Source organism: Danio aesculapii, chromosome 23, assembly GCF_903798145.1.
Source record: "Danio aesculapii chromosome 23, fDanAes4.1, whole genome shotgun sequence".
NCBI lineage: Eukaryota > Metazoa > Chordata > Actinopteri > Cypriniformes > Danionidae > Danio > Danio aesculapii.
Genome location: NC_079457.1, coordinates 38,345,722 through 38,362,795, shown reverse-complemented (window position 1 = coordinate 38,362,795; position 17,074 = coordinate 38,345,722). Strand labels below are relative to the sequence as shown.

General features: G+C 38.8%; 1 protein-coding gene across 6 annotated transcripts in view; it reads right to left on the bottom strand.

Annotated features, from left to right (window-relative positions):
* Positions 1-4,296: 4,296 nt before the first annotated feature.
* rgs19 (regulator of G protein signaling 19) overlaps positions 4,297-17,074 on the bottom strand; it is a 71,643-nt gene continuing 58,865 nt past the window's right edge. For 4 of the 6 annotated variants that reach the window (XM_056449667.1, XM_056449664.1, XM_056449665.1 and 1 more), the window contains 3 exons: positions 11,838-11,921; positions 11,363-11,597; positions 4,297-5,518 (listed from right to left, as the gene is read on the bottom strand). In XM_056449667.1, the coding sequence (XP_056305642.1) occupies positions 5,330-5,518; positions 11,363-11,597; positions 11,838-11,921 (508 nt within the window). In that variant the 3' untranslated portion in view covers positions 4,297-5,329. The remainder of the gene's footprint in view (positions 5,519-11,362; positions 11,598-11,837; positions 11,922-17,074) is intronic. The other 2 variants (XM_056449668.1, XM_056449666.1) reach the window with 1 other exon arrangement.

The following is a 17,074-nucleotide window of genomic DNA, read 5'->3' as shown; positions in this document are numbered from 1 at the left end:
TTATTTTTTTTTTTACACAATTGCACAATATTTGGCAAGACAAACATTTTTTTTTTTGCTCTCTGCGTTGATTAAATTTGGCAGGAAAAAGGTGATTTTATATTCCAATATTGAGTGGTGAGTAAAGTGATAGTATAATTGTGATTTAATGTTTGCAAATACAAATAATGTATTATAACTAGCTGGGTTTCCGTCATCCTGTGTTAATGAGCATTTTGAAAATTCACATGAGAAACGAGTAAAGAAAATCCAACATTTTGAATAAAAAAAAAATATTTTTTTGCGAATTAATGGATTTTTAACAATTTTAACGCTGCAAAAAAGGATTTTTTCCAAATAAATTAACACTAAACTGTCGCAAACATTAGACCCAGGTGACCAATCAGCTTCTCCATCAAGCTTGCCTTGTTTATTGTTGGTTACTGGTTTACCAATACTACAGTCAGCCACTCTAAATGGGGTCACACACCCAGTGCACAACGCTCAGCGACGTGCCATGCTGCGCATGTATTTTAGAATCTAATCACAGATTTCTATCTGCCACAAGTTGGCAGCTGCCCACGGTGCCCAGCTGGCCCACTGTTCATATTACTGCCGCGTCACAGATCGCTATCTGAATAGTTTCATATTAAATAACATACGAATGTGTTTAAATGAATGCACCTAATTCACAATTGGATTTTTTAATGATTCATTTCTGCAAAGTTTGAAAAGATTCAGGATGTAAACCCGGCTACTTCAACACTATCTCATGCCAATTCGTAACTTTTTGATTAGCGGCTAATTCGTATGAATTGTAATCTCATTCATATATTTTATTATGAATTGCTCATCTCCCTATGACTTGGTTTACGGGTGGGGTTTTAGCGCCACACCTCCTTTTAAAAATCGGCCATTTGGTATGATTGAACTTGTATTAATTCAGACGAATTAATCACTAAGCTGATAATGTAAAAATAGTTTACGTATTCTTGTTTCGCTATTGTATAATGCGATCTTTATCACTAAATGAAAACGGTTCTCTAAATGAATATTTACATTTGTGATGCCTAAATTCATTCATTCATTTTTATTTTTTTTACGGCTTGTCCCTTTATTAATCAGCGGAATGAACCGCCAACTTTTCACCATATGTTTTACGCAGCGGATGCCCTTCCAGCTGCAACCCATCACTGGGAAACACCCATACACACTCATTCACACACATACACTACGGACAATTTTAGCTTGCCCAATTCACCTATAGCGCATGTCTTTGGACTTGTGGGTTAAACCGGTACCTAAATTCAATTGTAGCATTGAAATACTGACTTTATAAATGTTTATCACGTTTTAATATCATAAATAATAAAAAAATAAGACTATTTATTAGATTTGGACAGAATTTAAATATTGCTTCAGCCTTACATTATTACGTGACATGTATACAGTATCAATAAATCTAACAGGAGTGTTTAAACCTGTTGCATTTCATTGGTTGCAGAGTGTTCACACTGACAACGATTTGCAAAACAAACTGAAGTAACTTTCCATCCAAGGCCATGTTTCCACCTGGTTGTAATATGCCTTTTCAGAGACCCTTCTGTAGTTGTTTTAATACATTCAACCCCAATTAACACAATAAAACTATCCCACTGAATACTGAAAGTGGTCAAAAAGTGGACAAGTTCAATCCTGTTTAGACTAGTTCACACCTATATCATGTTCTCCACTTGTGATCAGATTGCTGAAAATGCATCTAAATGTCTCTAAGTGTAAACAGTGAACGACCCTGAACAGCATTAAACTGAAGTGAGAATCCAGTACGATGATCTCTAAACCGCTTTCAGTGTGAACGCAAAGTGCATGTGAAGGTCCACCAGCAAGTTTTCCTCATGCTTTAAAGAGCGGGACTCTGTGTAACTGTGCGTATCCCTGTGTAATTGAATGTTTGCTGTCAAAGGCCGCAATGACGTTGACATCTCTCTCCCATCGTCTTATGAAAGTTCGCTATTATCACACACACACACACACACACACACACACACACACACACACACACACACACACACACACACACACACACACACACACACACATACATACACTCCATCTGGCTTAAGTTAGACTGGTCACATCATGTTGGACAATAAGAGGAATACTAAATATATGTACATAACCATATACACACACATATTTTACACACATATTCCAGAATTTACATCTTCATGCACAACTGATGGTAAAAAGTAAAATAAAGGCATCAGTCTTTTTTTTTTTTTGGTACTACAGTACATGAAGTTCCTCTAAATCGACATGTGACTAAAATATGACTATTAGAGTCATTAGTTCATCATACATTTATTTGCTGTAAGTATATATTTATTTACAATCAACCAAATCCTATAAGTACCAAGAAGTACCCGGCGGATGTGGAGGATTTACTTCATTTCAATGTGAAATGAGAAGATTTTTCTGCTCAAACTAAGTCTTTAGGGTCGTGTTTCTCAACCACACTCCTGGAGGACCGCCAAAACCGCATGTTTCGGATGTCTCCTTTGTCTGTCACACCCATAACCGGTCTCTCTTGATAAGCTGATGATCTGAATCAGCTGTGTTTGTTTAGGGATACATGGCAAATGTGCAGAGCTGGTGGTCCTCTTGGAACGTGGTTGAGAAACACTGCCTGTGGGGATTTCGTATCAGTGCTGATATAAAAACACCAACTGTAACAAAATTCCTGTATTATTGTGGACCCGCTCACACATTACCGGTTGGTTTCAGATTCACATTTTGAAATATTTAGTGACGCACAAGTTTGGAACGGTAACGCAGCTCACAGTGTTCACGTCAGTCCATCCGGTTGCTCTCCCATGATCATACTTTCTTAAAGGCTGTTGAAGGCATCTGTTAAAACAAACAAACAATAACACAAGTGCATAAAAATGCATTAATTGTGAATAAACAAGGTGTACTGGACCATCACGTGTGAACAAGAGGAGTTTTAAATGATTTTACAGCAGCTCATGGCTTCTTTTTTTAAGTTTCCTGTACAACACTATAAAACCTGTGCAACATTTTATTTATACGGTCAAATAAAGCTCGAAATAAAAGCTATTCTCTTTAAATCGTGAAAAAAAATGGACTCAAACACTGAAAGTTAAAAAGTTAAATGGTAACATACATTTATGTTGGGCATCATCATTTAGGCAACTTTAGAAAGTTGTTTAACAGACGACTTAAGGTTTTTTGTTTACAAACTACTGACCCATACCTTTTGATTTTAATATAAACTAAAATCCTCTGCTTTTGACTTAATGACGGACAACACTGTGAAGTAGCTTGCAGAACTGAAAGGGGGGAAAAAACAGCTTGCAGAACTGCAGTACCTGAAACTGCCTACAGGAGGCGCCAGACAAACTTGCGATTTTTCAGACATACACCTCATAAAACATTCACACGCTCGAACACAGTGAGGCCAGAGAGAAATAAAAGCGCAATTGAGCACTCGGGACTAAACAGCTTGCTCGGTGTATGTCGCATATGTTCCAGATTCTCTTTAATGTATGTACAAGGAAAAAAGATTAGATCACAGTTTCAAAAATAAATAACATTAAAAATACTCGCTTTTAAAATGTGAGTGACCAGTCTAAGTAAGACCATGGCATTCTCCCATCTCTCTCTCTTAATGTTTATTTAAAATCTCTAAAACTGGTGGTTGTCCTCTCTCTCTTCTCTCTCTCCTATGTTATTGATCCCTGGTAATTAAACTCCGCAGGCCCACATACAGAAACCCGGAAACCCACCCAAAGATAAAGCATTGTTTGTTTTTTTTTAAAGGCAACCCATGTGAGATTAGTTCTCAGAGTTTGATCAAATTCAAATCAACTCAGCAGATTTTCCCTCAAAATCAGTGCAGCGAATTAGAAAATATCGTGGGAAACTGATTTGCATTCATTCATTCACATTCAGTTGCTTGGGTCAAAGCATCTGCTAAAGCAGGGGTGTCAAATTCAGTTCTTGGAGGGCTGCAGCCCTGCACAGTTTAGTTCCGATCCTGCTTCAACACACTTAAGGCTGATTTATACTTCTGCATCAAGCACACAGTCGCATAGCCCTCGCCGTGGCAGACGCCGGTGCTGACAGCACCTCTCAAAAAATGTAACTACACATTGCAATTACGCATAGCGAAAGCTCTGTGATTGGTCTGCTTGGTAGTGGTGATGTGTGTGGGTGGTGCTAATGTAACTCTGCTGCCGGTCCTAAACCACCAACCTGTTCTGATCTGGGATCGAACAAGGCGACTGTCCAGCATGGGAGTTGGTTGCTCTAACAACGAGGCTAAAGACCATGGCCTCTAGCGGCCGTCGCTAGAGCACCTTTTAGAGGTCAGAGGAGTGAGGTTTACCTGCACGGCACTTCACTAGCTGGCCTCTGCTACACTTTGAGCCGCAAGCCCGATGGAGTGATTTGTTTACAAGTGTCGAGTCACGTGAAGGAGACTTTTGTTTTGGGTTTACCTTATGATTAAAGTTGCTGCACGTCCGCCAGTTCCCACCTCTGAATGAACGAATTTAGTCTACTTGTAGCATAACACCCGCGAAGAAACTTGACACAGAGGAACATAAAAACAGCTAGCGTTTCAGAAGTGTTATTGCAGAGCAACACAAACAGCGTATCAATGCACGACTACGCGCAAGGCAGGTGCCATGGGTCAAGCCGTTCACTCGACACAGAAGTATAAACAAGCCTAAAGGACTAATTCGTTTGATCAGGTGTGTTTAATTCGGATTGGAACTAAAGGGTGCAGAGCTGCGGCTCTCCAGGAACCGAGTTTGACACCTGTATGCTAAAGGAATAAATGTAGATGCATGTGTGTAACTAGTCAGAAAAAGTGCTATCCCTTTCTTTTATGATACAGCCAATCGTCTCACTGAGCCAATCAGACCACAGAGGTGCGAGGAGAGAGGAGTTGATTGGTCAGGCCACCCCAGTGTATGTTATTGCAGAGGCCCTCTCAGCTCTCTTCAACTAGAGATACCAGAAGAAAAAAGAAGCATGTTTGCGTGAGAAAAAAAAAGATGGCTGTGAAAATCAGTAGTTGATGCTGCTGGCACATATGCTTGGAATGATGTGGGGGTGGGGGGGTAATGAAATGAAACTGCATTACAACCCTGTGTCTTCCAGTTTTAGTCTGTGTAGGCTCATAAGAATTGAGGGATTCCCTCAACAAGCAAAGAAAAGAATGCTTATAATCCATGACGACACAAAAAAGGAGCACTTTCTCCTTGAGTGGTTGTGCAATGGAGAGAAATGTGTAGAAAGAGAGCGAGAGAAAGAGGTCGGGGGTCTATGACTCAGATGAGGAGCGCGAGCCCCCCTGCACCAGTGATCTGTAGACGGAGGAATTGAGGAATCGTGGGTAGGAGTCTCTGTGCATGAGGGTGTAGATCTGCAGCTGTGCGTCCTCAAATATGTGAGGGGTGGGATCCTGCATCCTCCTGTTGATCACTTCCCTCACGCGAGAGTCCAGACTCACCTACAACATGGAGACAGAGAGAGAATATTAAAACCGATGTTTTTTTTTGTTTTTTTTCATGCCCAGATTTTATAGAATGTCAGACATTCCCAGAATATGTTTGTAAGTCTAAATAACTTTTTGCATCATTCCCTTTTTTAGGTGGAAGCAAAAACATTTTTTATGCGTCTCTTTAAATGCAAATAAGCTGCTGCATTCCCGCCCCTCTTCCAGAAGAAGGAGGAGTCTTTACAGCATGTGTCTCTGTTATTCAGGCAATAAAAACATTGATTTAAATCCTTGTTGGTTTAAACTCCTGATATACTGTAAGGTTTGCTGAGTCCACAGATATGAAGAACATGTTATTAATTAATATTATTACATAAGTAATTTTGTGTTTAGTAATTTTTCTGTATTAATTATCATTTCAGATCTTAAAAAAAAGTCTGGCCCTACGTTCTGGTCAACTCTGTTAGTTTGGTTATAAAAAAGCACAACCATCTTTAAAGCACTGATAGAAGTTTAGATGAGAGATCTTTGGACTGTGGGGGAAACCTGAGCACCCTGAGGAAACTCTCGCGAACGTGAAGAGAACATCTACTCTTTAAAATGTATATCGACAAATGTCTCACAGGTTTTAAAATCTGAATATTCTAATGATTTCTGAATGATCTTGTTACATTGGAGTGCTGATGCTGAAAATAATGCTGAAAAGTTTGGCTATCACAGGAATAAATTAGATACTGCTTACTATATCCCTGATCAAATATATCCAAACTGCGAACGTATAATCACCTTTTAAAAGCAGTGTAACTCAGAAGTCCCACAAACATATCAAACTTCAGAGAAACCAGTTTACTTTAAATCCACAGACTAAAAATATGACTCTGATCTCTCTACTTGATTTACTTCCATGACTCTATTGAGTGATTCCTTTGACTGTCATAACAGACACTCGACAGTGCACACACATACTGAAACTAGCAGCTCAGGGCAACACAAACCACATCCATCCAACTCACTCGCTCCACAGCCTATTTATATAAACCTCTTTTACAGTAGTGAGTCCAGCAGGGATCAATTTATAGCTTCCTTTGCTCAACCTTTGCTCCTTCATTTATTTCTACAAAGTCTTTTTTCCTCAGCCGCCTTTAAAAAAAAAATAAGTAGCAGAGTTAGAAGGTGTGAGTTCTGGCTCTGGCGATGAAAAAGCCAAAAGGCGAATCCAACACGTCAACACAATGAATTAAACCGCATACCAACAGCACACATGCACAGCGAGAATGCAATGATAGTGTGTAAAGTACACGTACACCCTACTGTCTCGCACCAACAAGAGACCAAACATAAACAGCTCCCAACAGAAAGCAGGATCGACATCCACATATGGTGCTAGTGTTCATGTATCTCATGAAATGAGCTCTATAAATCATTAAGCTTCAATCATTTGGCAGAATTCCTTCATGCCTCATTTCATTATCGCACTTGAGCTCTTACTTTTTTACATTTGGTGGTGTGAAGCTCAAGCCAGGCACCTAAATAAGCGTAGGTTTAAAAAAAAAAACAAAAAAATTAGGCTGTAGTTGCTCATTGGTCTGATCGTAGCCAATCAGAGAGCCTAAAATCTGCATTCCAGAAAGAAGAGACAAGACAGAGGTGATAAAGAACAGCCACTGATTTTTTTCCACTGCACTTACCATTGGACTTTTATGGATATTAGCCTATATTCGGTGCTTGATTAGAGAGGATAAAATTAACTTTCGTCGAGCACCAAATGAGTGTTAAAATTGGCACTGGTGAATATACCTTGTGAAGCAGTGTTACTCATCAGTTGGACGGTAACCTTTTATAATCATTTTTACAATGTCTGAAAAACTAACACGGTGTGATGTCTTGTTTTCCTGTGGTTTTCATCAAAATAATTTTAAAAAACACTAATAACAGAATAGAGGGGGATTTATCTTTATTAATCAATACATACAGCCGGGAAAATAAGGGTGCTTTCACACCTGTGGATTGATTCTTTGTTCCGAAACAGGGATGACAATTGTTACATTGTTGCACTTTGTGCACTTTCACACAGCAAAGTTTCTAAAAGGACCAAAATAGCTAAAGCAAGTCACATGTAAGTAAACTTTCCTCACATCAGGGTTTGTTTTGCAGAGTCCTGCTCAGCTGTCATGCATACTTATTTTAATTTATGACGATGAGCAATAAGACATTATAAGCGAAAAGCTGTGCTTTTAATTTTGAATAGTGACACCCACAGACATTGTCACCAAATATAAATCAGAGGTAAGAATTTCTCATACATCGCAGTTGGCTTATGCACTATAGGCTTTATGTTAATAGTTAATATGCTTTCTCTTTCGTATTTGACATGATACGCACATTTACTGGTAGGAATGACACCCCCCCCCCCACACTCATAATTCTCTCTTCGTATAGCCATATGCCTATTACATATCCATAATACACTGGTTAATAATCCATTCTAGCCTGGTTTGGATTGTATTGCTTTCTCACTACAATCGATCTGCTCCAGAGTTCATTTCAATAGAGCCGAGATCACCTCATTCAGGCGATCTCGGACCAATTGTTTTGGTGCGGATCCGAGCGCAATTGCTGGATTCACATACAGTATGCCAAACGAACTGCGCTAACTGGGGAAACGCGCCAGGTTCCAAAACCAAAGTCTAGATCACATCAAACCCAAACAATACAAACATAAAAATAAAAATCTAAAACAATAGTGATGCGTAATAACAATGAAATGACACAAGGAGGAAGTGGAAAAACTACTGAAACGCATTTAATACTTTATATCAAAGGCTTTTGGTGATGGCAGCTTAAAATCGTCTCTCATGTGGAGAATGAAGTTACATGTATTGCCCAAGTGTGTGTTTTTCACAGACCTCAACAAAGTGTAAAAATCTTGATGATTCTGTGGGTCTCGTCTGTCAAATATGAGCTTTAATTTGTATTTTCTATTGGATTTAAGTATTGGATTGGCTGGGCCATTCTACAGCTTTATTTTCTTTCTCTGAAAGCATTTTAAGAGCTTCCTTGGCTGTGTTTTGGATCATTGTCTTGCTAAAATGTCCACCCTGGTTTCATCTTCATCATCCTGCTAATGTAGATGTTGGACTGAAGCAGCTGATGTTAATTTACACTGACAAAGGGCAGAGAGTTGCTGAATAAGTACTGAGAGATTTCAGCAGCTGTCTGGGCTGTTACTGCCTTTCTACACCTTCCTTCAAGTGTTCAATTCTTTTTTTTCTGCGTCATTTCGTTTTATTAAGCTTTACTTACCGTTTAAACGATTAAGATTTGTTTTCTTTGCATACAATGGTCCCTCGTTATTTGCGGGAGTTACGATCTAAAAATAACCTGCAATTGGCGAAATAGTTAGCTTTTATTTTTAACAATTATTATAGATGCTTTAAGGCTGTTAAACCCCTTACTACACATTTTATACACTTTTCTCAGACAGTCATTACCATTTTCACTCTTTTCTTTCTTGTTTAAACACTCTCAAAGTTCTTATTAGAAAAAAATAAGTCCAGTATCATAGAATGAACCCAAAGATCAAAACCATTTGATCTTCATTTTTTTGTTCCGTTATGGTGCCCTACAGCAGCGTAACTTCTACCTTCCTTTAGCATGTTCAGAAGTTTAACTGTTTGTGTGATAATTAGCATCTTCCTCTGCCTATAGGGTGCTACCGCAGGTGCCTTTGACGCTGCCGAATGTTTCTTCGACATTGTGGGGAGGAAACTTACAAACATACAGTACAGCCCTTAAGAGTCACACTGCTAGATTTATGTAATTTTGGCAAGCTGAACGCCTTCACAGCCAGTCAGGACGCAGAACACAATGCGCTGTAGAACAAAAGCATGTCAAATTGCACGAAAAAAAAAATGAGCAAAACTGCGAGGCCCTGAAAATTGAACCGCGTTATAGTGAGGGATCACTGTATATGGATTTCTTTGGTTGTTACCAACATCCGGTAACATCACCTTTTAATTATGTTTTCTGAGAAAAATGGTGACATGTTCAATACTTATTTTCCCCGCTTTAATTTGCAAAAAGGACACCAATTTAATTACATTTTTGCTAGGATCCCCTAAATAATGCATTTTCACATTAGACAAATCCTCAGTCCTTCAAATCTCTTCTTATTAATGCGAACATTTTAACTAAAAACCAAACCAACATAAACCGATTCACAGAAAAAAAAAAAAAAAACTAGAATTCAAATACTTTAATAAATCCTTTCTCTGAATACGCACACTAGAGGTGTTGCTAGTTTCACACATTTACTTTTCAAATTTACATTTTACCTTTACAACCTGGCCTGATGACACATTTATACCACCATGGCATCTGTTCTACGAGAGTTTTGCCTTTTTTATTGTCATGTGAGTTTAAAAGTCTTTGCTCATCTGTGAAACAGCATTAAACAACCCTGTTTCATGTTCGAATGACATCCAGCAACTGTTTTTGTGACGTGTTTGATTTTGACTGTGTGCGAGTGACACAGACACACGCACACACAAACTTTTACAGATATCTTTATGGTGACTTCCTATTGTTGCTATTAACTTTATACCAGTGGTCCTCAACCACCGGATCAATTGGCACCGGGCCGCACAAAAAAATCATTAATTATTTCTGTTTTATTTATTATCTGAGTCTGAACAATCTTTTATTTATAAAAATGACCGTATTCTCTCGGTTCATCTTGGTCACCTGAGTGCCCAAATTTAAACCACAAGCGGCAAAATGAGTAAAAAACAGACGTCTTTGGAAAGTTTCTTTACTAAGGGGAAAGGCTCAAGAAGGCCTTTGAAGGACCCACGAACTGCCAAGGAATGGATCAGCAACCTATTTGTCAACAAATCAGGTGAATCCACCATGGCTGTGCAAGAGATCAACTGATGGAGATCCCAAATGACAGCGGCCTTTTAGTGACTTTGCATATCGCGTCTTTTCTAGAGTTCACGCAAGTTCGTTGTTTCCAATGGAGGTGCGCAGCTTGCGCGCACAAGCGTCGTGACGCCCTCGCACCTTCCAGACCAGACGCACGCAGTTGAATGAATCCTACGAGCGCCCTGTGAGTCACTAACAGGAATTGACCGATCAGCTTTAGCTTGTATGGAATACAAAGAAACATTTCAGTAAGACTAATTATCTCAGACAAACACAGAACACCCAAACGCTGCAGTGCTTTGTAATTTTTTTTTCCATAAATAAAACTTGTATTAGAGTTGCAGCAATGTTTTGTCAGTTTGTCTTCCTCTGAGAAAACAGCTGATGGTCGCTTAGCAATTTAAGCACCATCCAAGCTCAAATGGACAACACTAAAAAGAGTTGTAACCTGTGTTCTGTCATTTGTGTTTCCCTTTCAGATTTTCCTTCCTCCCATTCAAAAAGTCCATAGCACATTTTGATGACAAATATGCTACCTATCAGATTGTGCTACTAGTGTAAATTTGGATCTGGAGTCGTGTGATAGGAGGCTGTAATACCTCCCCAACCTCCCCAAAGCCATTCAAATACAATGTGTTGGTAGTATAATCAGACGGGTAGAACAAAATGTCATATCTAAAATCCTTTGAGCTGGTCTACTCTCACCCACCTCCATCACATTTGATTGGATTGTTATCAAAGCACAAGAGCATGTGTGGTAAAACGCATTTCAAAAAGCCTCAAAACAATTCAAAAAATCTTTTCTCTGACTACTGAAAAGTAAAATGTAAAAGTATTTAAAGTATTGTAAAGCGTTCATCCACCGCATTGACAATGCCTTTGTGTGTGTGTGTGTGTGTGTGTGTGTGTGTGTGTGTATGTGTGTAAATGTACCTCTTTGGGCGAGAGGATGGAGATGTAGTCTTCATAGATCATACGCGCCTTCTCCTCGATGGCACTTTTGTTGATCTCATTCTTCAGGTCCTCACAGGCCAGCCAGAAAAGCATGTTCTCCTCGCTGTACTCCGTCCGCAGGAACTCACGAAACTTGTTCCGTCCCGCTGGGTTTTTCATCAGCTTATCGAAAGACTGCGCCCACTGTTTAATCTCCTCCATCGTCGGTTTGGGACTGCGAGAGACAGAGAGATAGACCAAATAGGTATATTCACGTCCCTATAAACATATTGCATTAAAAAGTGAATGCTTAAATAAAAAAGTAAATAAATCAACTTTATTTGGTACTGTTTTTAAATTAAATAGGTTCATTTAGGGTCTACCAAGCTGAAGTATTTCTTTGATTACATTTTTTTTTTTCAGTGTACTAATAATGCTGATTTGATTGATGTGTGGTTGTTGTGGGTGCTCTCACCATGTTTCCCATGGAAAGGGCTCCAGCTTTGTCTCCTGGGCTTTCCTCCGCCCGCGCTTGTCATCTTCACTCCTAACAGTGAGACTAGAAGGTGGTAAAACGGCATTGAGAAATAACAGCAGTGCCTGAACAAAACAACACACCCAAGACACACGCACTCACACACACTCAAGTACATACATTTAAGGTCAATTCATGTGAGGCCTTAGCATTTGTTATTGCTCCGGGACGACTTTTTCATGCCTCAGCAAACTTAATGGAGTTTCTAATGTGATTGTGAACCTTATTTCATAAGTATTTTTCAAGTCATACCTTATGGCTTTGTGCTGGTTCAAAAGTAGTACTAGTTTGGGAATTGATTGGATTACACTAGTTACACAGAATCTCTAAAACATAATTTGTTCAGAATTTGTTTCCATTAGCAATGCTTTTGGGAAATGCTCCTGGAACTTTATGTATAGTTTCCAATTACTAGAAAGAGCCAGTTTATGAGAGTCATTAGGGAAGTGATATAATCTTAATAAGAGTCATATTAGCATTCAGCATTACTGCTCGCACTGTAGCTTTAAATCACTAAAAAGAATTGATTTGTAGCAGTCATTAACTCTGCAATCAGTGGCCCATACTGGTGGCAATATATGGCTTGGAATCACTAAAAGAAATCAATTTACTGCAGTCGTTTATTTTAGAATGAGTCCGACTACCCTGTTAGCAATGTATAGCTTTTAAAGCACAAACAAAAACATTGCTAAGAATCATTTGTTTGACACTGTTTGCATTTTATGGCTTTGAATTGCTAAACAGAATTGGTTTGTATAATAATAATTTGCAACTAAGTTGGACTACATTGTTCACAATGTCACTTGAGTGCCCAAATTTAACTCACAAGCGGCAAAATGAGTAAGAAACAGACGTCTTTGGAAAGTTTCTTTACAAAGGGGAAAAGGCCCAAGAAGGCCTTTGAAGGACCCACAAACTGCCAAGGAATGGATCAGCAACCCATTTATCAACAAATCAGGTGAATCCACCATGGCTGTGCAAGAAGATCAACTAATGGAGATCCCAAATGATAGCGGCCTTTTAGTGACTGTTTGCATGTCGCGTCTTTTCTAGAGTGCGCACAAGTTTGATGTTTCCAATGGACGTGCGCAGCTGGCGTGCACAATCGCAGTGACACGCTCGCGCCTTCCAGACCGTACGCAACAAGCTGAATGAATCCCATGAGCACACCGCAAGTCACGTGACAAGAATTGACCGATCAGCTTTAGCTTGTATGGAATATACACATTTCAGTAAGACTAATTATCTCAGACAAAACACAGAACACCCAAACGCAGTATTTTTTTCTATAAATAAAACTTGTATCAGAATGACAGCAATATTTTGTCAACTTGTTTTTCTCTGAGAAAACAGTTGATGGTCGCCTAGCAATTTAACACCCCCTAAACCCCCCTAAACCCCCCCTAACCCCCTGTCTGTGGTAAAATTGTCAAGCATTGACCAATTCGTGCTAATAAAAGGTTGAGCATCACTGCTTTATAATGTACAGATTGTGTATTATTATTATTATTATTACTCATTCATTTATTTTCAATACTGGCTTTAAATTACTAAACAGAATTGGTTTGTAATATTCATACATTTTGCAACTAAGTTAGACTATAGTGTTCACAATGTAGCATTCAATCTCTAAAAAGATGTGGTTATTAAAAGGAATCAGTTTGTAACAGTCATTCGTTTTGCCATCAGGTAGACTACACCAATTACACTCACCGCCACTTTGTTAGGTACAATCACATGGCAGCAACTCAATGCATTTAGGCATGTAAACATGGTCAAGAGGATCTGCTGCAGTTCAAAACGAGCATCAGAATGGGGAAGAAAGGTAATTTAAGTGACTTTGACCATGGCATGTTTGTTGGTGGCAGACTTTCAGAAACTGCAGCTGTACTGGGATTTTCATGCACAACCATCTCTAGGGTTTACAGAGAATAGTCCGAAAAAGAGAAAATATCCAGTGAGCTGCAGTTCTGTGGGCCCAAATGCATTGTTGATGCCAGAGGTCAGAGGAGAATGGCCAGACTGATTCAAACTGATAGAAAGGCAACAGTATTTCAAATAAACACTCAATACAACCAAATTAAGCCGAAGAGCATCTCTGAACGCACAACATGTCGAACCTTCAGGCGGATGGGCTAAAGCAGCAGAAGACTACACCGGGTGCCACTCCTGTCAGCTAAAAACAGGAAACTGAGGCTACAATTTGCACAGGCTCATCCTAATTGATCAATAGAAGATTGGAAAAACGTTGCCTGATGAGTCTCAATTTCTGTTGCGACATTCAGATGGTAGGGTCAGAATTTGGTGTCAGCAACATGAAAGCATGGATCTATCCTCCCTTGTATCAATGGTTCAGAATGGAGGTGGTGTAATGGTGTGGGGGATATTGGGCACACTTTGGGCCTATTAGTACCAATTGAGTATCGTGTCAACGCCACAGCCTACCTGAGTATTGTTGCTGACCATGTCCACCATCTGATGGCTACTTCCAGCAGGATAATGCTCTATGTCTTAAAGCACAAATCATCTTAGACTGGTTTCTTTAACATGACAATGAGTTCACTGTACTTAAATGGCCTCCACAGCCACCAGATCTCAATCCAATAGAGCCCCTTTGGGATGTGGTAGAACAGGAGACTTGCAGCCATGCAGCACATCCTGCGTGATGCTATCATGTCAATGTGGATGAAAATCTCTATGGAATATTTCCAGTGCCTTGTTCAATCTATGCCAAGGATTAAGGCAGTTCTGAAGGCAAAAGGGGGTCCAATATGGTACTAGTAAGGTGTACCTAATAAAGTGGCCAGTGAGTGTAAATTGTATAGCTCTAAAACATCCAGTTTCTAAGAATCATCTGTTCATGAATCAGTAGAACCTCTGAACTGCTTGACTTTGAAATGTTAAAAGGAATCGGTTCATAATAGTCATTCATCTATCAATCGTCTCAGCTATACAGATTATACTATTTGTTTCTGAATCATTAGAGCTTTCAAAGCCACTCAGCGCAATCCAACCGATTCACTTAATTCATTTATTTGGTAATTGGCTGAACTGCACCGGTCATGAGGTATTGTTTTGAATCACTAGAAACAACTGGTTCATAAGAGTCATTCATTTAGGAACCAGCTTTTCTTGTCACACTGTGTGGTCAGAATCACTACAAGGAACCAGTTCATAACAATTTTTCATTTTGATCTTTCGCAGGGAATTTGATTGACAGGCAATCTGACCAATCATAGCACTCATATTAAATGCCCCAGTTATTATTTTCAAAACATTCAAATGCATATTCCAGGGTTTTTTGACTGCTTGTGCTTTAAGACATAAATGATTCATTGTTCATGCAGAGTTGTTTGGATCCCACTGATTCTACAGAGTCAGCTGTAATGAAGCTCTGTCATTAGAAGGTCATCAGAGTTTGGATCTTAGCGGTCAGTGTAAATGGCTCTGTGCAGCAGGTGTGCTCGAAGAACGAGTGTGAATGAGCGTGTGTATGAAAGACGTGTGGGTGTGAATACGGCTCCCATTTCCCTTCGGGGATTCTGCTGAAATGAGAGCAATCTTAACCACATTTACTCTCCTGACTCACGATAAGCTTGAATTTCACTCATCCAGAGGAGCACAAACACAGCAATTAAAGTGTGTGTGATCATAAAAGCATGTATTCACCTGCATTCAAATGCATATCATATATACCGTGCTGAAAATAACTGACAGTGCTGTTGAGGGATCTTGATATCACGGTAAGTGGGAGAGCTTCATAACATTTACAGTAACTTATTGTGGCGTATTTCTGAGTGAAACTGAATATTCAGCCGGAAATAAAGCAGGATTGATTTTATCCACAGGGATTTGATTGTATTGTAAGAAGTAGGCTATGATTTTATTGGTTAATGTTATTTTCCCCTTACCAACGGTAAGGAAAAGTTATTAGAGTTTGATGAAAGATTATGAAAAGAGATATTTTTATTACTTTAGGATAATGTACACTGATGAATCTTGCGTGAAAATAAACAACCAAAAGAAAAACAAGAATCTGTTAGGAAAGTAAACAGGTACAGTATAAGGCTTTCTTTATGGGTTCATGATGATGAGAATTAAAAACATTATAATTCTGGGTCAAAGATGAGATGTAAAGGAATGATTATATATACACAAAACATATTGAATGCACATTAAGAGTCTGCTTTAACGTTTGCGCGGAAAATAAAGAGTTAAAATAAGGGTGAAATAAAGTTCTGTCATCCTAAAAGCAAACTTATACTGACTTGGACTGAAAATATGTAAAAGAATAAATGATCATGGTGGCTTAGTGGTTAGCACTGTCGCCTTGCAGGAAGAAGGTCACCGTTTCGAGCCCTAGCTGGGCTAGTTGACATTTCTGTGTGGAGTTTGCATGTTCTCCCCGTGTTCACATGGGTTTCCGCCGGATGCTCTGGTTTCCCCCACATTCCAAAGACATGCGGCATAAGTGAACTGAATAAACTAAATTGGTAGTGTGTGAATGTATGTGTGGATGTTTCCCAGTATTGGGTTGCAGCTGGAAGGGAATCCTCTGAGTAAAAACATATGCTAGAATAGTTGGTGGTTTATTCCACTGTGGCGACCTCTGAAATAGAGACTAAGCTGAAGGAAAATGAATGAATAAATGAGCATACTAAACTTGATCAGATTTAAAATGATTAAAAACTTTTAGTAGACAACTGGGTAAAATTTAGTAGTCTAAAATCTAAAAGATAATGGCAAAGCATAATGGATAAGTTTAAAATGACAGTTAATTAGCCTATTAAATATAATGCAAGCACAGTATTCTAATATCCTCTAACGAGTCTAGCTCTTAATACGGTTGACAAGTTTTTTTGCCGTATGAACTGTTGTTACACGGACTGACATCTTAGTTTGATTTTAGTATGTGTTATAAGTTACTTATTGATTTTTGTTCAGGAAAAGACTCTAATATATGAAATAAATTTGAAACTGTATTTTTTTACACTTTAATTGTTTTCATACTGTTTTTGTATTTGATCCATAGACATATACTTTATTTACTTAATTTGCATACTAAAGAACACTTACAAAGTTAGCCAAGGCCATAATTGAGTTTTTGATGATCATTGTTTTTAGAAATTAACAATGAGAAAGGTTTAAAGACAAACATATTATATTTATTAAACTAA